A 24,618-nucleotide genomic window follows, 5' to 3' on the forward strand; every position below is an offset into this window, starting at 1 on the left:
CATAGGGGAGGAGGCGTTCCAGTCTGTGGCCCTTAAAGTGGTACTCCACTGGCAAGCGTTTGGAACATCTAGTTCCGAACACTGCATGAGCGCTGCAGGGGTTGGCCACGCCCCTTCCCATAGAATTGCATTGAGGGGGTGTGGCGTGACGTCAACTAAATGTTCCGAATGCTGGCCAGTGGAGTTCCCCTTTAAGCAGTTTGGCATCGATTCGCCTCCTTTATACTTGGATAAGTAATAAAAAAGGCAATTATGTACGTTTGGTGACCCCCACCAGCTCCAGGAAAAGTTCAGTTTGCTTTTATACCCCAAGGCAACGTTCACACGAAATGTTCAAGGAAAATCCAGCGGGAAAAGTCTGTTCCGTTGCTGCAGAGTCCTTTTGTTTTCAATGGGATTTTGCTGCACCGTGTACACAGCGGAATTTAGGCAGCAAAAAACATATGACACGGAAATTCCAATTTCAGTCTCGCTGTTTTTTTGCACTATTCCACTGTGTGAAAGTAGCCTAAAAGAGCTTGGAATTCTTACAGAAACAGCGCCACACCTGTCCATGGGTTGCGTGTGGTATTGCGACTTGATTCTGTCAAATGGTTCTGAGCTGCAATACCCCACACAACTTGAGAAATGGAGTGGCGCTGTTTAGAAAGAAACCCCTTTAAAATTAAAGGGGTACACCACCCCTAGACATCTTATCTCCTATCCAAAGGATAGGAGATAATATGTCTGATCGCGGGGTCCTGCCGCTGCACCCGGCGTTTGCTTAGAGCGTTGGGTTCAGTGCCGGAGGCTCGTGACGCCACAGCCGTGCCCCGCTTGTGACATCACAGCCATGGCCCCTCAATGCAAGTCTATGGGAGGGGGCGTGACGGGCTTCACACCCCCTCCCATAGACTTGCATTGAGGGGGGGGGGGGGTAAGGGGATAAGATGTCTAGGGACAGAGTACCCCTTTAAGGACCCTCAGAATAGGACATCAATATTAGATCATCATGGGTCCATTTCCGGGCACCAGCGCTGATCATCTGATGGAAGGTGTCGCAACGTTCAGGCAATCATTGCAGCCTTTATATGTGCTCCTTCCTAATAAAGTTGGTAGAAAAGTGAACAATTCCTTTAAGTGGAAAGTTATTTCTATACAATGAAGATTGTTCCCTGATTAGAATAAAATGTTCTCATCGTGGTTTGTTGGTTTCATAGACTCAGGTTGCAGCAATGATCTGGATTTGTTTAGAGATTCTTCGGGGGCTTCAGGGTTAAGAAGGTTCCACAATAATCACAATCTCTTCTTCAGCCTCCAATTCTCTGCCTCCTCCCAGTTTTCCAGTTTCCCTGAAGGATCCGGCAAGTTAAATAGGCAGGAATGAGGGGAAGAGATTCCTTCTGAGCCAAGGCACGGGAGCTGGGAGCCTTACACTGGAGGAACTGGTGCGAACATGAATGTTAAAGTAGTCACCGCGCTTCTCATCTTGGCAGTCGCCACAATTTTGGCTTTGGTTTCTGTACTTTTGTTCGGATCTAAAACAAAATCCTGCGGTTCTGGAAATCCAAAAACGTCCTCTTTGAAGCACAATGACCAGAGTTTGGTGTTTGCAGACCTGAAGGCTGAAGAAATTGCCCAAGTGGTGGCGTTCCTGAAGGAGAAGATCGAAGACAAACTGGTGGACATCTCCACGGCTGATCCTTCTTCCAACTGCATTTACTCTGTGGAACTTCTCCCTCCCAGTAAACAAGATGCCCTATTGTACCTGGATAAAGGAGGACTCAAGCCCAAGAGGGAGGCACTGGCTGTGGTATATTTTGGAAGTCATCCCACACCTGAATTGATCGAGTATGTTGTGGGACCTCTTCCAAATCCTACATACAACAAGGACGTGACCCAGCAGAGATATAAGGTCAAGATACCTTATCACCGTAGACCAGTCATTGGCAGTGAGTACAATCAGATACGACAGCACTTTCTACTTAAAGAGTACCCCAAGGCAAAAAGTTTCCTTAAGGAAGTATTGGGCTATAATGAGTCGGACAGTGAATATTTTGCGGCATTGACCAGTGCTCCCAGAGGTTTTGCATCTGGAGAAAGGAACACCTGGTTTGGTCTCTTCCTTAACACCCAGGGGAGTGGATTTTTCCTGCATCCAACTGGGTTAGAACTTTTGATAAACCATCAGAACCTTGACCCTAAAAGGTGGAATGTGGAGAAGATATTTTACAATGGTGAGTACTTTGAAAGCCTCTCTGAAGTGGAGGAGAAATATAAGAAGGGACAATTGAAGGTAGTCAAGATGAAAAAGCCTAAACTTGAGGATGATATCGCTTCCATGAAACCCTCAAAAAGTTCCGTCTCTGATATCCCCATGCAGTATGAACCACAAGGTGCCCGATACAGCGTCAAGAATAACCAGGTGCTCTTCCAACACTGGAGTTTTGCATTTGGGGTTAATGTGAACAGAGGACTCCGTTTATTTGACATCAGGTTCAAGGGGGAAAGGATAGTCTATGAGCTTAGCATCCAAGAAGCTATATCTGTGTATGGCTCCAATGCTCCGACTGGAATGACAACAAGGTACATGGATGGACATTTTGGCATTGGCCGCTCTGTCTACCAGTTGGTCCGTGGCATTGACTGTCCTTATTTTGCCACCTACATGGATACCCATTACTTGCTGGATTCGGAAAACACAGTTCTTAACAAGGGATCCATTTGCATATTCGAACTAAACACCGGCATTCCTTTGAGACGACACTTTTCCAGTCTCGGTTCTTCCTACTACGGTGGTTTGGCCAGCACCGTTTTGGTCATAAGAACCATCGCCACCATTGGAAACTATGACTACGTGTTTGACTTTATGTTCTATCAAAATGGGGCTATTGAGTCCAAAGTTTCCGCAACAGGATATATCAGTACCTCCTTCTTCATGGACGGAGGGGAGAAGCATGGACATAGAGTGGGTCCTCATACTCTGGGCACCATCCATACACATTTTATAAATTATAAGGTGGACCTGGACGTTGGAGGTAAGTCAATCTCAATATTTATCAACTAAACTTTCTAAACCTTCTTCTGTATAAAATCTGTAGATGCCTCCACAACTGATGCAAGCAAAAAGTAGGGACCATCATAAGAACTGGTTGTAACATTAATGGTAAAGGATATCTCCGGGATGTACAACTTATCCCCTATCCTAAGGATCGGGGATAGGTGTTAGATCATGGGGGGGCCCCAGCGGTCGGACCCCCGCAATTTAACACTTATGGCATCCTTAGGATAGGGGATAAGTTGTACATCTCCCGAACTGCGTCACGGCTCTCTGCATGAAACAAGCATTTCCGAACATGCAGCTCTATGGGAGAGCCGGAGCGCTGCTTTCGGGAATCTCCGTATCTGCCATAGAACTGCATGTCGGCCGCTTCGTGCTGTGGTCAAAAACGCTCGTTTCATGCAGGGAGCTGGGGCTCCATGTGGGAGATAGCGGGGGGCCCCAGAGGTCGGACTCCCTACGATCTAACACTTATCCCCTATCCTTAGTATAGGGCATAAGTTGTACATCCCAGAATTATCTTTTAAAGAGGAACTCCAGCCAAAATTAAATTATCCCCTATCCACAAGATAGGGGATAAGTAGCTGATCATGGGGGGGGGGGGGGGGGGGGGGGTCAAACAGTTGTGACATCCGATCTCCAGATCAGGACCCCCGGCTCTCTCAGTGAGGAGCGCGTATGGTAGACGGCACACACTCCCTTCATTTTTATTGGCGTGCCTAAGAGACTCAAGTACAGCACTGGGGCATTAGCGGCACTCCCATAGAAATGAATGGAACGTGTGCCGTCTACCGCTAAACAATGCGCGCTCCTTACTGATAGAGCTGGGGTTCCATTCCGTTCCAGAGATCGCTGGGAACCCCTGTGATCAGCTACTTATCCCCTATCCTGTGACTAAGGAATAAGTAAATTTTGGCTGGAATTCTCCTTTTTTTTTTTTTTTTTAAATCAACTGGTACCAGAAAGTTAAATAGATTTGTAAATTACTTCTATTAAAAAAATCTTTACCCTTCCAGTACTTTTTAGCAGCTGTATGCTACAGAGGAAATTCTTTTCTTTTTGAATTTCTTTTTTGTCTTGTCCACAGTGCTCTCTGCTGACACCTCTGTCCGTGTCAGGAACTGTCCAGAGCAACATAGGTTTGCTACGGGGATTTTCTCCTGCTCTGGACAGTTCCTGATACACTGTGGACAACACAAAAAAGGAAATTCAAAAAGAAAAGAATTTCCTCTGTAGCATAAAGCTGCTAAAAAGTACTGGAAGGGTAAAGATTTTTTAATAAAAGTAATTTACAAATCTGTTTAACTTTCTGGCACCAGTTAATTAAAAAATAAATAAATAAATAAATGTTTTCCACCGGAGTGCCCCCTTTAAGGTCCCCATACACTTTAGTCAAAAGTTGGCCAAATCAGCCGACTGTCTAAAGCATGCAGGGGGCCTCACAACTCCCCCTCCGGAAAATGATGATGGGGGAGAGCAGAATGAGGGTTGTTGTCTTTCAACTGCCTGACCCTATTGTTCTTCAAGAGAAAAACTGTCTGGCAGCGGCATACCTCTCCTCTTTCCATAGAGAACAATGTGTATATAAGATTATCCCAAAACCCTGCATGTTCACAAGCAGCACCAAAGAGATGTGCCCTATTATGTATAGCAATGGTCTCCAAAATATGGACCTCCAGATAGTTCTTAAAATGGACAGAGGTGTCAGCAGAGAGCACTGTGCTCGTGATGTCAGCAGAGAGCTCTGTGTTCCAAAAACTAAATCATTTCCTTTATAGTATTCAGCAGCTAATAAGTACTGGAAGGATTAAGATTTTTTTAATAGAAGTCATTTACTAATCTGTTTCTGGCACCAGTTGATTTAAATAAAAAAATTTAAAAAAATAAAGTTTTCCACCGGAGTACCCCTTTAACTATCTATGAGAGCAGGGACCTGCACAGGCATTTTGGGGGGCAGGGGCTCAAGTAGAAAAAATGGCACTTCTCATTATTAAAAAAAAAAACAAAAAAAAAAAACTTACATATGTTACCACAACACAGTTCCTGAGGAAAGGGACCTCCGGCAGTCATGTCAGCTGAATGGGACCCGCATCACCCCACGGAGGTCCCAATCAGTGAGGGCATCATAGAGCAGGAGCATTATAGGGGTACTCCCCTGGAAAACTTTTTTTTTTTTTTTTTAAATCAATCGGTGCCAGGAAGTTAAACAGATTTGTAAATCACTTCTATTACAAAATCTTAATCCTTCCAGTACTTTTTAGGGGCTGTATACTAAAGAGAAATCCAAAAAAGAAATGCATTTCCTCTGATGTCATGACCACAGTGCTCTCTGCTGACCTCTGCTGTCCATTTTAGGAACTGGAGAAAATCCCCATAGCAAACATATGCTTTTCTGGACAGTTCCTAAAATCGACAGCAGAGGTCAGCAGAGAGCACTGTGGTCATGAGAGGAAATTTATTTTCTTTTTTTTGGATCACAGAAAATTTATTTTCTTTTTTGGATTTCTCTTTAGTATACAGCCCCTAAAAAGTACTGGAAGGATTAAGATTTTTTAATACAAGTGATTTACAAATCTGTTTAACTTTGTGGCACCAGTTGATTTAAAAAAAAAAAGTTTTCCACGGGAGTACCCCTTTAAAAGGGCAGGGGCTCAAGCCCCCTTTCGAGTCTATGGGGGACATGTATCATTTCCAGTGTATAATAGAAGTTTTTTACCCCTCTGCCTGTTGTCTAAATTGTGCGCAGCTGCATTACATTTATCATTCTTGTGCAGCTACTTTCTTGAATTGCGTTTAAATTTAGAATTCTCCTTAGAGCATAAATTTACCCCGCAGCTCTATTTAGTAGGAGCTTTGTCTGCAGCGTATCTGCACCTAAACAGTAAATGTGTCCTCGTTATTAGTTTTAGAATTTTTTTCTTCATTATGTAGAGTTTTAATCTCACAATAAAACCACTTTTTGCACCCAATTATAACACATCAATTCTACCAATGTCCTTATTCTTCATTTAACATCTGTGACCCCCCTGTGCAAATCCCCTCAAATGTACATGGTGCACTCTACCTTATGGGCCTTGTTGTGCGCCCGCAGAGCACTTTGCGCCCACATATGTGGTATCTCCGTACTCTGGCTAAATTGTGTCCCAAAAAATGGGGATCTTTTTTCCCATTTACCTCTTGTGAAAATGTAAAGTATGCGGCAATACCTGCATGTCAGTGTAAATAATTTTATTTTTATACACTAACATACTGGTGTAGACTCCAACTGTTCCTTTTCATAATGGGTAAAAGGAGAAAAAGTCCCCCAAAATCTGTAAGGCAATTTCTCCCATGTACGGCGATACCCCATATGTGACCCTAAAATGTTGCCTTGAAATACGACAGGGCTCCAAAGTGAGAGAGCGCCATGCGCATTTGAGGCCTAAATTAGGGTTTTGTATAGGGGTGGACATAGGGGTATTCTATGCCAGTGTTTCCCAAACAGGGTGCCTCCAGCTGTGGCAAAACTCCCAACATGCCTGGACAGTCAATGTCTGTCCGGCAATACTGGGAGTTGTTGTTTTGCAACAGCTGGAGGCTCCATTTTGGAAACAGTGCGTTACCAGACGTTGTTCATATTTATTGGGGAGGGGGGCTGTGTAGCGGTATGTGTATATATAGTGTTTTTTACTTATTTTATTTAAGTGTAGTGTAATGTAGTGTTTTTAGGGTACAGTCACACGGGCGGGGGTTGACAGCGAGTTTGCTGCATCTCAATCTTGCAGCACTCCCTGTAAACCTCCGCCCATGTGAGTGTACCCTGTCCATTCACATTGGGGGGGGGGGGGGGAAACATCCAACTGTTGCAAAACTACAACTCAGAGCATGCCCTTTGGCTGTCCGTGCATGCTGGGAGTTGTAGTTTTGCAACAGCTGGAGGCACACTGATTGCGAAACACGGAAACAGACTCAGTGTTTCGCAACCAGTGTGCCTTTAGCTGTTGCAAAAACTTCAAATCTCAGCATGCAGTGACAGCAGAAGGACATGCTGGAACATGTAGTTATGCAACAGCTGAAGGCACACTGGTTGCAAAACACTTGAAAGTTTTTTACTTAACTTAGTGTTTCCAAACCAGTGTGCCTCCAGCTGTTGCACAACTTCAATTCCCAGCATGAATGGTCTGTCAGTGCATGCTGGGCGTTATAGCTTGGAGGCACAGCTGGAGGCACACGGGTTGGGAAAAAGAGTTAGGAAACGAACAATGTTTCCCAACTAGTGTGCCTCCAGCTGTTGCAAAACTATAATTCCCAGCATGGCCAGGCATGCTGGAAGTTGTATTTCGGCAATATCTGAAGGGTCAGATGTTGACAAACTACAACTCCCAGCATGCTTGGGCAGTCTGGGCATGCTGGGAGTTGTAGTTTTGCAACAGCTGGAGGTCCACAGTTTGTAGACCACTGTATAATGGTCTCCAATCTGTGGTCTTCCAGATGTTACAGAACTACAACTCCCAGCATGCCTCGACAGAGTGGGCATGCTGAGATTTGTAATTTTGGAACATCTGGAAGAGCACAGATTGGAGACCATTATACAGTGGTCTCCAAACTGTGGCCCTCCAGATGTTGCAAAACTACAACTCCCAGCATGCCCAGATGGTCACATGGTAAGATGGCTGGATATCAGTGATAGCCACCATCTTACCGGGCGCTGGGGAAAAGTATAACGGAAAGCAGTAAATTTTAAAAATAAAAGGAGAATGATCTACAGTGTTGAGTGGATACAAAGCGATTATAATGTGACGGATCTTGTTCAATGATAAGTTATCAAACATTTCCTAAGTAAATGTATTAAATTGTTGGATCATAAAATAACAATATACAAGTGATCTAATGAATAACTGAACTGGAAACAAATATTCTATATGCAAATTATTTTAAAAGTGCTTTGGAATAACCAAGGAGTAAAAAGCAATATAAAGCAAACCAAAGGAGGAATTGAGATAGGAAAGTGATAACATTCTGGAGGTTCCTTAGTAGAACTTTCCTTCAGAAATAGAAAGGATTTCGCTACGTGCAGTTAAAGTTGGCTTATATTTACGGGGAAAAAGACGCACTTGTGTCAAAATTTTTGGTGCAAAGGAAAAGAACGCAGGTAATAAATCCTTGTGTATTATAGATGTCCCTCCAAGGTACCCTGATTAGGCCACATCTGGAGGACATGCTCTACCAAAACGTGCGCAAAAAAATGGGGAAAAAACAAGCGCTTGCGCAAAATTTTGCGCAAAAAAATACACACAAAACAGGGGTAAAATCTTTGATACATGTCCCCCTATGTGTGCACATCTCTGTATGAGAGTACTTCACCCTAAGAGAGTAGAATACTTAGAGAGTACTATACATTTTTTTTTGGGATTTCTGGCCCATCTCTCTGGTCTCAACGCCCCATAACCAAATTATATATAACAAAGTTATAATACAGAGTAATTCGCTTCCACTACCTCCTTGCGTCGATTTGTTCCGTTTTCATGTACAAGACCCCCACCCCCAGAAGAGCGATAGTGTAGGTCTTTTTATTTCACTGTTGTCTCTGAACTTTCCCAGCATTCAATGCGGTCAAAGGCAACATATCATAAGCCACCTGATCTCCAGGGGGTGTGGCTATGCTGCAGTGGGTGGTTGGATAGCGTTACTTAAAGGAGAACTCCGGAATAGGAAAATGATGGTCCATACTGCCGGCAGTAAAAAAAAATAGACAGGTACATACCTACCTTCGCTTTCCCGGTGCCTCCGGTAACCGACTCCGGCCTCCGCCGCGATCCTCTTCCTGGTTGCCGGTAGTCGGCGAGTCATAGTGTACTCAGCCAATCACCAGCCGCAGTGAAGTCCCGACTGGGTCGGCGATAGGCTGAGCGGCAGGGTGATGTTTTCGGCCCCGGCACCTGCTGTGTCCAGAGTATTGGAGACCTCAAGTCTCCAAAGGATGGGGGATAAGATGTCTGATCGCAGGGGTCCCGCTGCTGGGGCCCGCCGTGATCACCCGCAGCACCCGGCATTCTAAACAAATCAAGTCAAACCCACGCCCCTTGTGACATCACACGGTGCCCCCTCCATTCATGTCTATGGGAGGGGGCGTGTCTGTCGACACGCCCCCTCTCATAGACATGAATGGAGGGGGCATGGCGTGATGTCACAAGGGGCGTGGCCGTGACATCTCGATCACGGTCTCCGGCCCCGAGCGCTCTGAACAAAATGTTCAGAACGCTGGGGCACCAGAGTACCCCTTTAAATTTAAATGGGCACTGTCACCAACTTTATTTTTTGACATGTTGTAGTACTTATGTACTACAACATATCTCTTATATACTTTTATTATAATTTTTTTCATTAAAAAGGTTTAATTTACATTTAAAAACCGGCTACTGAAAAAGGACAGATTTTGGAGTGGCAATCAGTCCTTTTTCAGTTAGGCTGCACTCGCTCCCTGCCTGTCAATCAGACAGGCGGGAGCGAGCGCATTGGCTCCCCGGCCACTGCACATCGCCGCCGCCTCGTTGCCGCCGCTGTTCCTGCACGCCCGCTGCCGGTCTCTGCAGTAACTGCAATTGTAATGAGGGAACGGGGTATGCGGGGGGGGGGGGGGGAGGAGGGAACAGGCTAGTGCTGTAGCGGGGGGGGGGGGGGGGGGGACGGGCTAGCAACAAAAAAAATAGGATGGTGGGAGCTGCCCTTTAAGGACACTTGGCATTTGTGAGAGGAATAGGGAGTCTTCCATTTCTTATATGGTCTCTGGTTCTTATATTAGCGTGTGAACTCTTATAAACCCTAAGTAAATATTTGGTTGCAGGAATTAATAATTCTCTGGTGGGTTATGATATGGAGTTCGAAGACTTGACGGTTCCGTGGAATCGAGAATGGACATTGCAGCAAACGAAGGTGACCAAGAAAGTTCTGGTGTCGGAGAACGAGGCGGCGTTTCTGCAGCACGGACCCATGCCTCGCTACATGCAGTTTGCCAGCAAGCAGAAGAATAAGTGGAATCATGAACGTGGCTATAGGATCCAGATGGTCAGCTTTGCCGGAGACTTTCTACCGGAGAAGAGTTCTATCCACAACGCAATGAACTGGGCTAAGTAAGTGCAACGGGGGAGATTTATCCAATCCTGTCCAAAGGGAAAGTTGCTGAGTTGCCCATAGCAACCAATCAGATCGCTTCTTTCATTTTGCACAGGCCTTGTTAAAAATGAAAGAAGCGATCTGATTGGTTGCTATGGGCAACTGGGTAACTTTTCCTCTGGACAGGTTTTGATAAATCTCCCACAATATCTTGTAATGTCCTATAATATCTAGCACCAGGATTGGTTCCATGGACAACACTTTAGGGGAGATTAATCAAAACCTGTCCAGAGGAAAAGTTAACCAGTTGCCCATAGCAACCAATCAGATCGCTTCTTTCATTTTTAACAAGGCCTCTGCAAAATGAAAGAAGCGATCTGATTGGTTGCTATGGGCAACTCAGCAACATTTCCTCTGGACAGGTTTTGATAAATCTCCCCCATTGAGTCATGGCAGGGGCCATATTAGAATTCGTGATATTTTGTGAATATATGAATATATACGTATTCGTATATTCGCATATTCGCTATGTTCGTTCTTTTTTTAATTTCATGACAAAATTCGTAATGAAATTCGCATAGTGTGCATGCGCAATTATATCTTTCACCTAAAACAGTGTCCAGTTTGGAAGTGGCCATAGTCGCATAAATTTGCATTAACCCCTTAAGGACCAAGGACGTACCGGTACGTCCTTGGTCCTGCTCTTCTGATATAACGCGGGGTTACACAGTAACCCCGCGTCATATCACGGCGGGCCGGCTTCATAGTGAAGCCGGGACCCGCCTCTAATAGCGCGCAGCGCCGATCGCGGCGCCGCGCGCTATTAACCCTTTAGCCGCGCGCTCAGAGCTGAGCCGCGCGGCTAAAAGTGAAAGTGAAAGTTCCCGACTAGCTCAGTCGAGCTGTTCGGGATAGCCGTGGCTAATCGCGGCATCCCGAACAGCTGACAGGACAGCGGGAGGGCCCCTACCTGCCTCCTCGCTGTCCGATCGCCGAATGACTGCTCAGTGCCTGAGATCCAGGCATGAGCAGTCATGCGGCAGAATCGTTGATCACTGGTTTCTTATGAGAAACCAGTGATCAACATAGAAGATCAGTGTGTGCAGTGTTATAGGTCCCTATGGGATAACAATGATCAGTGTGTGCAGTGTTATAGGTCCCTATGGGATAACAGTGATCAATGATGAAGATCAGTGTGTGCAGTGTTATAGGTCCCTATGGGACCTATAACACTGCAAAAAAAAAGTGAAAAAAAAAAGTGAATAAAGATCATTTAACTCCTCCCCTATTAAAAGTTTGAATCACCCCCCTTTTCCAATAAAAAAAAAAACACAGTGTAAATAAAAATAAAAATAAACATATGTGGTATCACCGCGTGCGGAAATGTCCGAATTATAAAAATATATCATTAATTAAACCGCTCGGTCAATGGCGTGCGCGCAAAAAAATTCCAAAGTCCAAAATAGTGCATTTTTGGTCACTTTTTATATCATTTAAAAATGAATAAAAAGTGATCAATAAGTCCTATCAATGCAAAAATGGTACCGTTAAAAACTTCAGATCACGGCGCAAAAAATGAGCCCTCATACCGCCCCATACACGGAAAAATAAAAAAGTTATAGGGGTCAGAAGAGTACAATTTTAAACGTATTAATTTTCCTGCATGTAGTTATGATTTTTTCCAGAAGTCCGACAAAATCAAACCTATATAAGTAGGGTATCATTTTAATTGTATGGACCTACAGAATACATATCAGGTGTCATTTTTACCGAAAAATGTACTACGTAGAAACGGAAGCCCCCAAAAGTTACAAAACAGCGTTTTTTTTTTCAATTTTGTCGCACAATGATTTTTTTTCCTGCTTCACCATAGATTTTTGGGCAAAATGACTGATGTCATTACAAAGTAGAATTGGTGGCGCAAAAAATAAGCCATCATATGGATTTTTAGGTGTAAATTTGAAAGAGTTATGATTTTTTAAAGGCAAGGAGCAAAAAACGAAAATGCAAAAACGGAAAAACCTCCGGTCCTTAAGGGGTTAAAAAAAAATATTCGGCATTGCGAATATATATCACTATATTCTAAATATTGGCAAAATCAGGAAGTGACGATATTCGCGGTAAAAATTTGCATTTCGAATATTCACGCTCAACACTAGTCATGACCTCTTGGACTCAAGAGTTTCAAATATAGTCATGTATGATAGCCATGTTGTATTGTTGGGTCCAATGTCAAAAATGTCACTGGGGGGTCCATGGATTTGGTGCTAAAGATGTCTCTATATCTGGCGGTGCGGCGCTTCTCTATCCGACTGTCAAGAGCAGCACTGTCATATCAGTAATAATTACTGTATATGTGATGTGACTGGATAGAGGATCCAGCGAAGCGCTGCCGGCTTTACATAAGGAACTGTGGCCACAGGCAGCGCCATAACCAAAGGTGCGCTCTAGGCAGCCGCCTAATCTGCCTTTGGCTAGAGCCGGCCCTGTCTATATACACTACTTAAAAGGGACCTCTGGTGGAAACAATTGGAAAACAAATGTTTTTAAATCAACTGGTGCCAGAAAGCTAAACAGATTTGTAAATGACTTAAATTAACAAATCTTAATCCATCCAGTACTTATTATCTGCTGTATGCTCCACAGGAAGTTGTGTAGTCCTTTCCATTCTGACCACAGTGCTCTCTGCAGACACCTCTGTCCGTATCAGGAACTGTTCAGATTAAAAGCATATCCTCATAGCAAACCTCTCCTTCTCTGAACTGTTCTTGACACGGACAGAGATGGCAGCAGAGAGCACTGTGGTCAGACTGGCAAGAACTTCACAAATTTCTCTGTAGTATATGGAGCATACAGCAGCTTATAAGTACTGGAAGAGTTAAGATTTTTAAATAGAAATTATTTAAAAATCTGTTTAACTTTCTGGCACCAGTTGATTTTAAATGTTTTTTCTCCCACCAGAGTACCCCTTTAATGTCTGCTTCAGGATCAAAGACATTTATTAGAAAGGGCTGGTCTAGTTTATAGAAGCCCTGTTGGGGAATCAGTAGAGGGAAGTCCTCTGTTTACATTCTCATCTCTTGGCTAAAGAAGGTCTCTAGCTCTGGAGAACCTGTCTTGTCCTGTACTCATATAAAAGGGCAAAGTGTAATAGCTAATTTCCCCTGCAGAGGAGCTGCAGAGAAATTCCTGGTTTGAGCTGCATGCCGCGCTGCCAGCTCACAAACTGTCCGGTGCCGACCACAGGGCCGGAGTATCGTGACATCACGACTCTTCCCCCGTGTAATGTCACACCCCGCCCCCACTATGCAAGTCTATGGGAGGGGGCGTCACGCCCCCTCCCATAGACTTCCATAGCGGGGGCGGGGCGTGAGGTCACACAGGGGCGGAGTCGTGACGTCACGATACTTCGGCCCCTGTGGTCGTCATGCAGCTCAAAGAGGTGGGTGCCGAATGCAAGATTGTGGGGGTCCCCAGTGTCACGGTCTGACGGTCAGACATCTTATCCCCTATCCTTTGGATAGGGGATAAGATGTCATAGGGCCGGAGTACCCCTTTAACTATGGATCACGTTGAATGAATGTACTAAAGAAAACATGTTCTATAGAGCCATTCCCTTATTGTCACTTCTCTCATCTCTGTTCTGATCTTGTCTCATGGTCAATTGTTCTCATCATTTGTCTCCTTGACAACTGTAGTGGTACCGTTTTATATATGCCCGTGCCCGGGCCTCAGAAATAAAGAAAATAAATTCATACATACCTTCCTACGAGCCCCCGTTGGTCCGGCACAGGCCTCACGGTCCGGCAGCGCAGATGTCATTCCACTTCCTGGGGACGGGGAAGCCTCAGAGCTGTCGGCGTGATGTCCCGCCCCGGCTGGTGATAGGCTGAGCTGACTGTCATGTAAGGAGCTTCTTACATGACAGTGGGCTCAGCCTATCACCAGCCAGGGTGGGACATCACTGCGGCCGGTGATACGCTGACGGCTCTGCGGCATCCCCGTCCCCAGGATGTGGAATGACGTCAGGGCTGCTGGACCGTGAGGCCTGTGCCGGACCAACGGGGGCTCGTAGAAGGTATGTATGAATTTATTTTCTTTATTTCTGAGGCCCGGGCACGGGCATATATAAAACGGTACCACTACAGTTGTCCTTTAAATGGGCTCTCTCATTAAAACTAATTTTTGCTATTGCAAAGATAAAAAATCTTTCTTATATACTTTGTTTTAAAAAAAAATGAAGTTTTCTATGTTTTATTTGTGTTTAAAAAAGCTGCCACTAGGTGTCTCCCTACTTGTCCAGAGCACATTCGCCCCCCCCCCCCCCCCCCCCCCATCTCTTGCACAGACTTGACAGGTACTCTATAAAGGGGTACTCCGTCCCTAGACATTTTATCCCCTATCCAAATGATAGGGGATAAGATTTCTGATCGTGGGGGTCCCGCTCCAGATCTCTGTGCAGCACCCAGCGTTTGTTTAGAATGCTGGGTGCAGGTGGCGGGGGTCGTGATGTCATGGCAACGCCGCTCGTGATGTCACACCACGCCCCCTCAATGCAAGTCTATGGGAGGGGGCGTGGCGGCCCCGACCCCTGCCGCCCGCTCCAAGCATTTGGTACAAAATGTTCCGTACACTGTGATAGCGGACTACCCCTTTAAGCAATCAGATTTTTTGGGTTTCATATAGATTATTCTTCTTTAAGATGTTAAAACATTTGCAGTCAAGAGCTTTCTATATATAACAGGGTTTCGAGTCAAAACTTGAACACTTGAGACGTGTGTGCCAAATAAGTACATGGGCCACCACCCACAATGCGCCATTTTTAATATTGGTCTTGTTATGTGGCTTAGAAGCCCCTGGTCCCCTCAGAAATCAGGGCTCTTGTCTAACTCCAACCTCTACAGCCCCTAGGGCCCTGAATGGGTGTACAGTGAAAGGGGTCTACAAGGGCTTGTATCGTTACGATGTGTTCTCTTGTGCCTTCCAGGTATAAGCTCGCTGTAACCAAACACAAGGAGGAAGAACAACTGAGCAGCAGCATCTATAACCAGAATGACCCATGGTCACCCACAGTCCAGTTCTCTAAATTTATTGACAACGAAAATATTCAGGATCAGGTGAGTATATGGGACTTGCAGCCACGTCAGTACATCTGCGTTCCTTGGAGGCCTTTTTTGTAATATGTTCTACACAAGTGGTCCCCAACCCAGTACTCAAGCCCCACCAATGTTTTATATATTTTTTCAGGTACTCTATTGGAAAAGAACGGGAAAACCCACAAATCCTGGACTGTTGGTGGCCTTAAAGGGGTTCATCTTAGCCCCTGTGATCTCTGCTGCGGCATCCCAGTCATCCGCTGCACGGGGCAAACTCCGCTCCTTACCAGATGACTGGGGACTACAGCCGCCACGCCCCCTCCATTCATGTCTATGGGAGAAGGCGTGACGGCTATGTACGTAGCCGTCATGCCCCCTCCCTTAGACATGAATGGAGGGGGTGTGGTGTGACATCACGAACACGGAGGCTCCCGGTTTCTGTGATCCGGACGCTGCAACTGCCGGCCCAGAGATCATGGGACCCAGTGACGGGACCCCGTGATCAGACATCTTATCCCCTATCCTTTGGATAGGGTAAAAGATGTTTTCTGGCAGAGTACCCCTTTAAGGACTGAGATGGGGACCTTTGCTCTATGCTGACAGATTAGGATGCAGTGTGGAAATTTGACCCATTGACTTTATTGGGCAAAAGTCACTATGTAAATGAAAAAGAAGTAGACATTTTCTGGATGCAGGTCAATTGCAGTCAAGAAAATGATATACTTTACTGGTATTGAATCCCATTACATAGTTGCTATGAAAATTTAGTTGCAGAAAATCTATCTAGTGCGCATTTAATCTTTAAATGGGCACTGTCAGATACAAAAACTTTTGATATGTTGTAAAGAGTGTATAACCAATAGGTTTTGCAATTGCTTTCATTAGAAAATTTTCAGTATTTTATACCGAAAAAGCCAGTCAAACAACTGCCCCCCCCCCCTGCCTGCTTGGACACATACTAGTCCTGCTGTGTCCATGAGTCATCACCTATGTCATGGACACACTTCCTTGATTGACAGCTGTGAGCGCAGGGCTCAGAGCTGGCGGAAAAATCCTCCCACTGTCATCTTGTGTCCCGCTACTGTCAGTGAGGACAAGCTGGGAGTTGTAGTTTTGCTAATGCTAAGGGAGATGTGAGCAGACAGCAAACTGAGGGAGGGGGCGGAAACCTGCACAGTGAGGCCACGCCCCCTCTCTTTGGGAGGAATTCAGACTAGTCAGCTAAATTAAAAGTGTAATAAAAAAATAAATAAAGGTGCTAGACACATAAAAATGAGATGTACATGGTCAGGATTAGGTACTGAGTGATGTATTAAAAAATAGTTTTTTATTGGATCTGACGGGTACGCTTTTAGTGAACCTGTCATGATGAGCTGCGCCAGGATAAGTTTAAACGTCCCGGACAATCTCGTAGCCTGAAACTTCCCCCGAGACTAACTTGATCAGAAGTCAGAATGCCAAAAGCCCCATACAAGTCTATGAGACTCCTGATTGGGAAATAAGTCTCAGGCTACGAGATTACCAGGGACATATAAACATATCGTGATGCTGCTTATCGTGACAGTGCTCATTTAAAGGGGTACTGCCATGCCCGTGCCTTCTGAACATCCAGTTCAGAAGGCTTGGAGCAGCGGCCGCAGTCGCGTTGCAACGTCACGGCCCCGCCCCCTCTTGATGTCACGTCACGCCCCATCCATTGATGTCTATGGGAGGGGGCGTGATGGTCATCACGCCCCCTCCCATAGACATCAATGGAGGGGGCGTGGTGTGACATCATGAGGGGAGCGGGGCCATGATGTTGCGACCGCCGACGCTGCTCCAAGCCTTCTGAACTGGATGTTCAGAAGGCTCGGGCATGGCAGTACCCCTTTAAAGGGTTCGCATAGGTCTACAGTACTGTCAGTCTGGATAGTGCATTATGACCAGTGTTTATGGGTATAACTGATTCCTTCTATGGCGAGCCATGAAGTTTTGGCGTCAAGGCTCACAAGCCACTGATTAGGGACCCCTGCCCTATCTTCTAAATCTTACGGTGGCCATAGACAAATGTCTAACCCGCTTAATGTGTATGAGGGGTCTCAAATTTCCCCCGATAGTAAATATTAGAGGAAAGATGGATCGGTATATTGGACTTCAACATGGGTGTCTGGCAACAGCTTATTCCCTTCTACTATAGTGTGTCCATGTATATAATGGGCCGGGACAGGATGATATCTGTTGGCCACATGGGTGTTTAGCCACCATTACACCCCGATAACATCCAACCAGTACTTCAAACGTCTGCACTACGACAACAACATCAATGAATTGTCCATTTAGACTTAAAGGGATTCTCCGCTGCTCAGTGTTTGGAACAAACTGTTCCGAATGCTGGAGCGGGTGCTGGGAGCTTGTGATGACATAGCCCCGCTCCCTCGTGACGTCATGCCATGCCCCCTCAATGCAAGTCTACGGGAGGGGCATGGTGGCTGTCACACCCCCTCCCATAGACTTGCATTGAGGGGGCGGGGCGGTCTGTCATGAGAGGGCGGGGCTATGTCATCACAAGCTCCCAGCACCCGCTCCAGCATTCGGAACAGTTTGTTCCAAACGCTGAGCAGCGGAGAATCCCTTTAAGTCTAAATGGACAATTCAGTTCGAAGCAGCGGAGTACCCCTTTAAGATGGTTGATTCACACAACCTTAAAAACTGATACTAGGTCCAACACAGAACACTTTATAGTTTTACACAGTACTTTATATTTAAAGGGGTACTCAACCGGAAAACATCTTTTTTTTTTTTTTAAATCAACTGGTGCCAGAAAGTTAAACAGATTTGTAAATTACTTCTATTTAAAAATCTTAACCCTTACAGTACTTTTGAGCTGCTGTATGTTCCACAGGGAGTTCTTTTCTTTTTTAATTTCCTTTCTGTCTGACCACAGTGCTCTCTGTTGACACCTCTGTCCATGTCTGGAACTGTCCAGAGCAGCATAGGTTTGCTATGGCATAGATTGGCTCCTGCTCTGGACAGTTCCTAAAATGGACAGAGGTGTCAGCAGAGAGCACTGTGGTCAGACAGAAAAGAAATTAAAAAAAGAAAAGAACTTCCTGTGGAACATACAGCAGCTGATAAGTACTGGAAGGATTAAGATTTGTAAATAGAAGTAAGTTACAAATCTGTTCAACTTTCTGGCACCAGTTGATTTAAAAAAAAATTCCCTTTAATACTTGACTTTTGGTGTCAAATTTAATACTTTGTTTTATCTTCAGGATTTAGTGGCTTGGATAACAACGGGATTCCTGCACATCCCTCACGCAGAGGACATCCCCAACACAGTGACGGCAGGAAATGGAGTAGGCTTCTACCTCCGGCCCTACAACTACTTTAATGAGGACCCTTCTGTCTTTTCAGAGGACGCTGTGTATTTTCTGCCACATGAAGATCTCGGGTCATGTAGCACCAATCCTCTAGCCTGTTTATCTCAGACGGCCTCTTGTGCTCCTACAACGCCTTCTTTTAGCTACAATGGGTTTGATAATACATATATTGTACTTTAGGAAGGCAATAAGGTTCTTTTTTAAGGGTAAACTCTAATAATTGATGAGAACAAATAGAAATTCCTGTATTATCACTGAATTGGGAATTTACACTATAGATATTGCTGACCTGTTTTCACTAGAAGGTCTCACCAACACTAGAGGTTGTCCAGGTCTCACCAATACTAGAGGTTGTCCAGGTCTCCCCAACACTAGAGGTTGTCCAGGTCTCCCCAACACTAGAGGTTGTCCAGGTCTCACCAACACTAGAGGTTGTCCAGGTCTCATCAACACTAGAGGTTGTCCTTTACACTATGTGTGATCCTAACCTTTACTGAAGACACATAAGGATCAGTTTATAGTACAAGGATTTCCAATATATCAGAATATCATGGTGGTCCCAAAAAAATGGAAGCCATCAGTATTTCTCCTCAGTCCCCATTGTACTTGGTTGACAGATCCAATGTTTTGTTGTCTCGTGTAACCACATTTACTAACACATGTAGTGTTGAGCGGCATAGGCCATATTCGAATTTGCGATTATTCGCGAATATATGGACGAATATTCGTCATATATTCGCGAATATTCGTATATTCGTAATATTCTCGTTTTATTTTCGCATATGCGAACATTCGTGTATACGAAAATTAGCATACACGGAAATTTCACATATGCGAAAATTAACATATGCAAATTTTCGCATATGCGAAAAACCGCACACCAGTCTCACACAATAGTATTAGAGCCTTCTTTATACCACACAAGCTGGAAGCAGAGTGGGATGATCACTGTGATGTGTACTGTAAAAAAAAAAAAAAAAAAAGAATATTCGTAATTACGAATATATAGCGCTATATTCGTGAATATTTGCGAATATGCGATATTCGCGAATAAAATTTGCATTGCGAATATTCGCGAGCAACACTAAACACATGTAGCAATGAGATTGATTACTGAGCACTGACTTTTATAGCAGAATGAATGGAGACATTGTGCCCCCTTCCTCTTAGTAGATCGGGTTCATATCCTCGGGTCGGGGTTCCAGTGAGCGGCAGCTGAATTGGTGCAAATATGGGAAAAAGTGAAGCAAACTATGAACTGAGAAGCAAAACATAAGGGATTCTATATGTTTGTGTATTTTCCTTTGCCAAATAAAAAGAATTTACCAACAATAGTTTTAATGCCGTATTTGTATTTCTTGGCTCTATATTTGTTCTTAGTCTGAGTATTCTGTGATGACAGATAGATAGATAGATAGATATGAGATAGATAGATAAGTTATAGATGATAGATAGATAGATATGAGATAGATAGATATGAGATAGATAGATATGAGATAGATAGATATGAGATAGATAGATAAGTTATAGATGATAGATAGATAGATATGAGATAGATATGAGATAACACAAACAAGGATAAGTTGGCCAGCACTACTGATACCAAAACTACTGCATGGACCTGCATGCACGCTGCTAAGCTGAATATACATAAACAGGAGAATACAGCACCACACTGCTAGCACAAAGATACAGATAAAACATGAAATGCTATACAGCTATAGTGCAAAAAAAATAAAAATGAAAAAGTGAGGTACTTAGCTCACAATTTGGCGGCCAAATAGTTTGGACCATCCCACCACGGTGAGGTGACCTCATTGGGACGGACCCTACACTGTGAATATGCCTCTGTGAAATCAGTTTAACAGGCATTGCAAGGTCTGAGACGTCCAGCACCTTATACACACCTAATAGAGGTGGGTGAGTTGCAGGAGCCAACATGGAGGCAGCCACTCCCCCATATGTATAACGCAAACAAGGATAAGTTGGCCAGCACTACTGATACCAAACTACTCCATGGACCTGGCATACAGGTGCATGCTGCTAGGCTGAATATACATAAACAGGAGAATACAGCAGCACACTGCTAGCACAAAGATACAGATAAAACATGAAATGCTATACAGCTATAGTGCAAAAAATGAAAAAGTGAGGTACTTAGCTCAAAATTTGGTGGCCAAATAGTTTGGACCATCCAACAATGGTAAGGTGACCTCATTGGGACGGACCCTACACTGTGAATATGCCTCTGTGAAATCAGTTTAACAGGCATTGCAATGTGGTGTCCTGGTACCGTATTGCATACCGTACCTAGTGTAGAGGTCCCCAAAGTCAGAGTAACTACGCTCAGGTAGGGTTCCTCAGGTGGGACAGCCCCTAGTCGCCTCTCCTCTACTCTAATTCTCTAATGTTAATACCTGTATATATTTGATAATAATGTATATTTAATATAATGTATAGTACTTGCCTTGTTTAGCGTCGCAGGACCTTCGGTCATGTGACCATGTTAATATCCTCCATTGTATGTTGGAGGACCTTTGGAGGTCCTTGGGTCACATGTTGCCCATAATCCTTGTCAGGATTCGGCAGGTTGGAGGTGGATCCTCTGTGTCAGAGAGGGATTGGCGTGGACCGGGTCGGTGGACCGGTTCTAAGTTGCTACTGGTTTTCACCAGAGCCCGCCGCAAAGCGGGATGGTCTTGCAGCGCCGGTAGCAACCAGGTCGTATCCACCGGCAACGGCTCAACCTCTCTGACTGCTGAGATAGGCGAGGTACAAGGGATTAGACAAGAGCAAGGTCGGACGTAGCAGAAGGTCAGGGCAGGCAGCAAGGATCGTAGTCAGGGGCAACGGCAAGAGGTCTGGAACACTGGCTAGGGATACACAAGGAACGCTTGCACACTGGCACAATGGCAACAAGATCCGGCAAGGAAGTGCAGGGGAAGTGAGGTAATATAGGGAAGTGCACAGGTGAACATATAAATCGCAAAGAACCGTCGCGCGCGCGCCCTAGGGAGCGGGGCCGCGCGCGCCAGGACAGCACAGACGGGGAGCGGGTCTGGTAAGCGTGTCGGGATGAGCATCGCGAGCGGGCGCGTCCCGCATTGCGAATCGCATCCCGGCTAGGGACATTATCGCAGCGCACCCGGTCAGCGGGTCTGACCGGGGCGCTGCGAGTAGGAGAACGCTGTGAGCGCTCCGGGGAGGAGCGGGGACCCTAAGCGCTCGGCGTAACAGTACCCCCCCCCCTTGGGTCTCCCCCTCTTTTTAGAACCCGAAAATTTATAGATAAGGTCCTTGTCAAGGATGTTGTCCTCAGGTTCCCACGACCTCTCCTCCGGACCGCAATTCTCCCAATCTACAAGATATTTTTCTTTACCTCTGACCGTTTTGGATGCCAGAATTTCTTTAACCGAGAAGATGTCAGAGGACCCGGAGACAGGAGTAGGAGTAACAACCTTAGGAGAGAAGCGGTTAAGTATAAGTGGTTTAAGGAGAGAGACATGAAAAGCATTGAGAATACGGAGAGAAGGAGGAAGAAGGAGTTTGTAGGAGACAGGGTTGATTTGGCATTTGATCTTAAAAGGTCCAAGATAACGTGGTCCCAGTTTATAACTGGGGACACGGAAGCGGATATACTTGGCGGAGAGCCACACTTTGTCTCCAGGAGAAAAGACAGGAGGGGTTCTTCTTTTTTTATCGGCATGTTTTTTCATCCGGGATGAGGCCTGTATGAAAGATTTTTGAGTCTCTTTCCAGATGTTGGAGAAGTCTCGAGTCACCTCATCAACAGTGGGCAAACCAGAAGGTGTGGGAGTGGGGAAGAGGGTGACGGCCGTACACCACAAAGAATGGGGATTTAGCGGAGGATTCAGAGACTTTGAAATTGTATGAGAATTCGGCCCATGGTAGGAGATCGGCCCAGTCATCCTGGCGGGAAGAAACAAAATGTCGCAAATAGTCACCAAGAACCTGATTAACTCTCTCCACTTGCCCATTGGATTGGGGATGATAGGAAGACGAGAAGTTTAATTTGATTTTAAGCTGATTACAGAGGACCCTCCAGAATTTCGACACAAATTGAACGCCTCTATCCGAGACAATATGCGTGGGAAGCCCGTGAAGGCGAAAAATGTGCACAAAAAATTGTTTCGCCAACTGTGGCGCAGAAGGAAGACCTGGAAGAGGGATAAAATGTGCCATCTTGGAGAAACGATCAACAACCACCCAAATAACTGTGTAGCCATGGGATAAAGGTAAGTCAGTAATATAGTCCATAGCAATCTGAGTCCATGGTAGCTCAGGAACAGGCAGAGACTGGCAGGCTTCTGGCGAGGAGTCTTATCCCGGGCACAGTCCATACAAGCCCGAACAAACTCAGCAACATCTGCTTCCAGGGTAGGCCACCAATAAAAACGAGAGATGAGCTGGACGGATTTTTTGACGCCAGCATGGCCTGCGAGGTGTGAGGAGTGTCCCCACCTGAGAATCCTGAGGCGCTGGCGTGGAGGGACGAAGGTCTTTCCGGGAGGAGTTTGCCTGATGGAAGCTGGGGAAGCAGAGATCAGACAGTCAGGAGGAATAATGTGTTGCAGGGAGGTTTCTATTTCAGAGGCATCCGAGGAGCGAGATAGGGCGTCAGCCCTAATGTTCTTCTCAGCGGGGCAAAAATGAATCTCAAAGTTAAAACGGGCAAAGAACAACGACCACCTAGCCTGGCGAGGGTTCAGCCGTTGGGCAGACTGAAGATAAGAGAGATTCTTGTGATCAGTGTATATAATAACTGGGTATTTGGATCCCTCCAGTAGGTGCCTCCATTCCTCGAGGGACAGTTTTATGGCCAGTAGTTCTCGATCACCAATGGAGTAGTTTTTCTCCGCCGGAGAGAAGGTCCTAGAGAAGAAACCACAAGTAACACCATGTCCGGAAGAATTTTTCTGTAGGAGTACTGTCACGATTCGGCTGGCAGGAGGTGGATCCTCTGTGCCAGAGAGGGATTGGCGTGGACCGTGCTAGTGGACCGGTTCTAAGTTACTACTGGTTTTCACCAGAGCCCGCCGCAAAGCGGGATGGTCTTGCTGCGGCGGTAGTGACCAGGTCGTATCCACTAGCAACGGCTCAACCTCTCTGACTGCTGAAGATAGGCGCGGTACAAGGGAGTAGACAGAAGCAAGGTCGGACGTAGCAGAAGGTCGGGGCAGGCAGCAAGGATCGTAGTCAGGGGCAACGGCAGGAGGTCTGGAACACAGGCTAGGAACACACAAGGGAACGCTTTCACTAGGCACAAGGGCAACAAGATCCGGCGAGGGAGTGCAGGGGAAGTTAGGTATACATAGGGAGTGCACAGGTGAACACACTAATTAGACCAACTGCGCCAATCAGCGGCGCAGTGGCCCTTTAAATCGCAGAGACCCGGCGCGCGCGCGCCCTAGGGAGCGGGGCCGCGCGCGCCGGGACAGGACCGACGGAGAGCGAGTCAGGTACGGGAGCCGGGGTGCGCATCGCGAGCGGGCGCCACCCGCATCGCGAATCGCATCTCGGCTGGAGGCGGTATCGCAGCGCACCCGGTCAGTGGATCTGACCGGGGCGCTGCAGTAGCGAGGATGTGGCGAGAGCTCTGGGGAGGAGCGGGGACCCGGAGCGCTCGGCGTAACAGTACCCCCCCCCCTTGGGTCTACCCCTCTTCTTGGGGCCTGAGAACCTGAGGACGAGACTTTTGTCTAGGATGTTGTCCTCAGGTTCCCAGGATCTCTCTTCAGGACCACAGCCCTCCCAATCGACTAAAAAATTTTTTTTCCCTCTGACCGTCTTGGAGGCCAGTATCTCCTTAACTGAGAAGATGTCAGAAGAACCGGAAACAGGAGTGGGAGAAACAATTTTGGGAGAGAAACGGTTGATGATGAGTGGTTTAAGGAGAGAGACATGAAAGGCATTGGGAATACGAAGAGAAGGAGGAAGAAGAAGTTTGTAAGAGACAGGATTAATCTGGCACAAGACTTTGAAAGGACCAAGATAGCGTGGTCCCAGTTTG

General features: G+C 45.8%; 1 protein-coding gene across 1 annotated transcript; it reads left to right on the top strand.

Moving 5' to 3' along the window:
* Positions 1 to 1,260: 1,260 nt before the first annotated feature.
* Positions 1,261 to 19,133, top strand: LOC130296258 (membrane primary amine oxidase-like). The gene is made up of 4 exons (XM_056547647.1): positions 1,261 to 3,017; positions 9,864 to 10,149; positions 15,120 to 15,249; positions 18,480 to 19,133. Exons 1-4 carry the CDS (start codon positions 1,436 to 1,438, stop codon positions 18,765 to 18,767), a joined length of 2,286 nt encoding a protein of 761 aa, XP_056403622.1. The 5' UTR covers positions 1,261 to 1,435; the 3' UTR covers positions 18,768 to 19,133.
* Positions 19,134 to 24,618: the final 5,485 nt, after the last annotated feature.

The sequence above is a fragment of the Hyla sarda genome, chromosome 12, assembly GCF_029499605.1.
Source record: "Hyla sarda isolate aHylSar1 chromosome 12, aHylSar1.hap1, whole genome shotgun sequence".
In the NCBI taxonomy this organism is placed as follows: domain Eukaryota; kingdom Metazoa; phylum Chordata; class Amphibia; order Anura; family Hylidae; genus Hyla; species Hyla sarda.

Bases quoted from the DNA above. Each gene is read 5' to 3' on its own strand.
- LOC130296258 (XM_056547647.1), top strand. From the start codon at position 1,436: ATGAATGTTAAAGTAGTCACCGCGCTTCTCATCTTGGCAGTCGCCACA. The intron at 3,018-9,863 runs GTAAGTCAATCT...ATTTGGTTGCAG, and splicing joins GGTGGACCTGGACGTTGGAG to GAATTAATAATTCTCTGGTG. The intron at 10,150-15,119 runs GTAAGTGCAACG...TGTGCCTTCCAG, and splicing joins AACGCAATGAACTGGGCTAA to GTATAAGCTCGCTGTAACCA.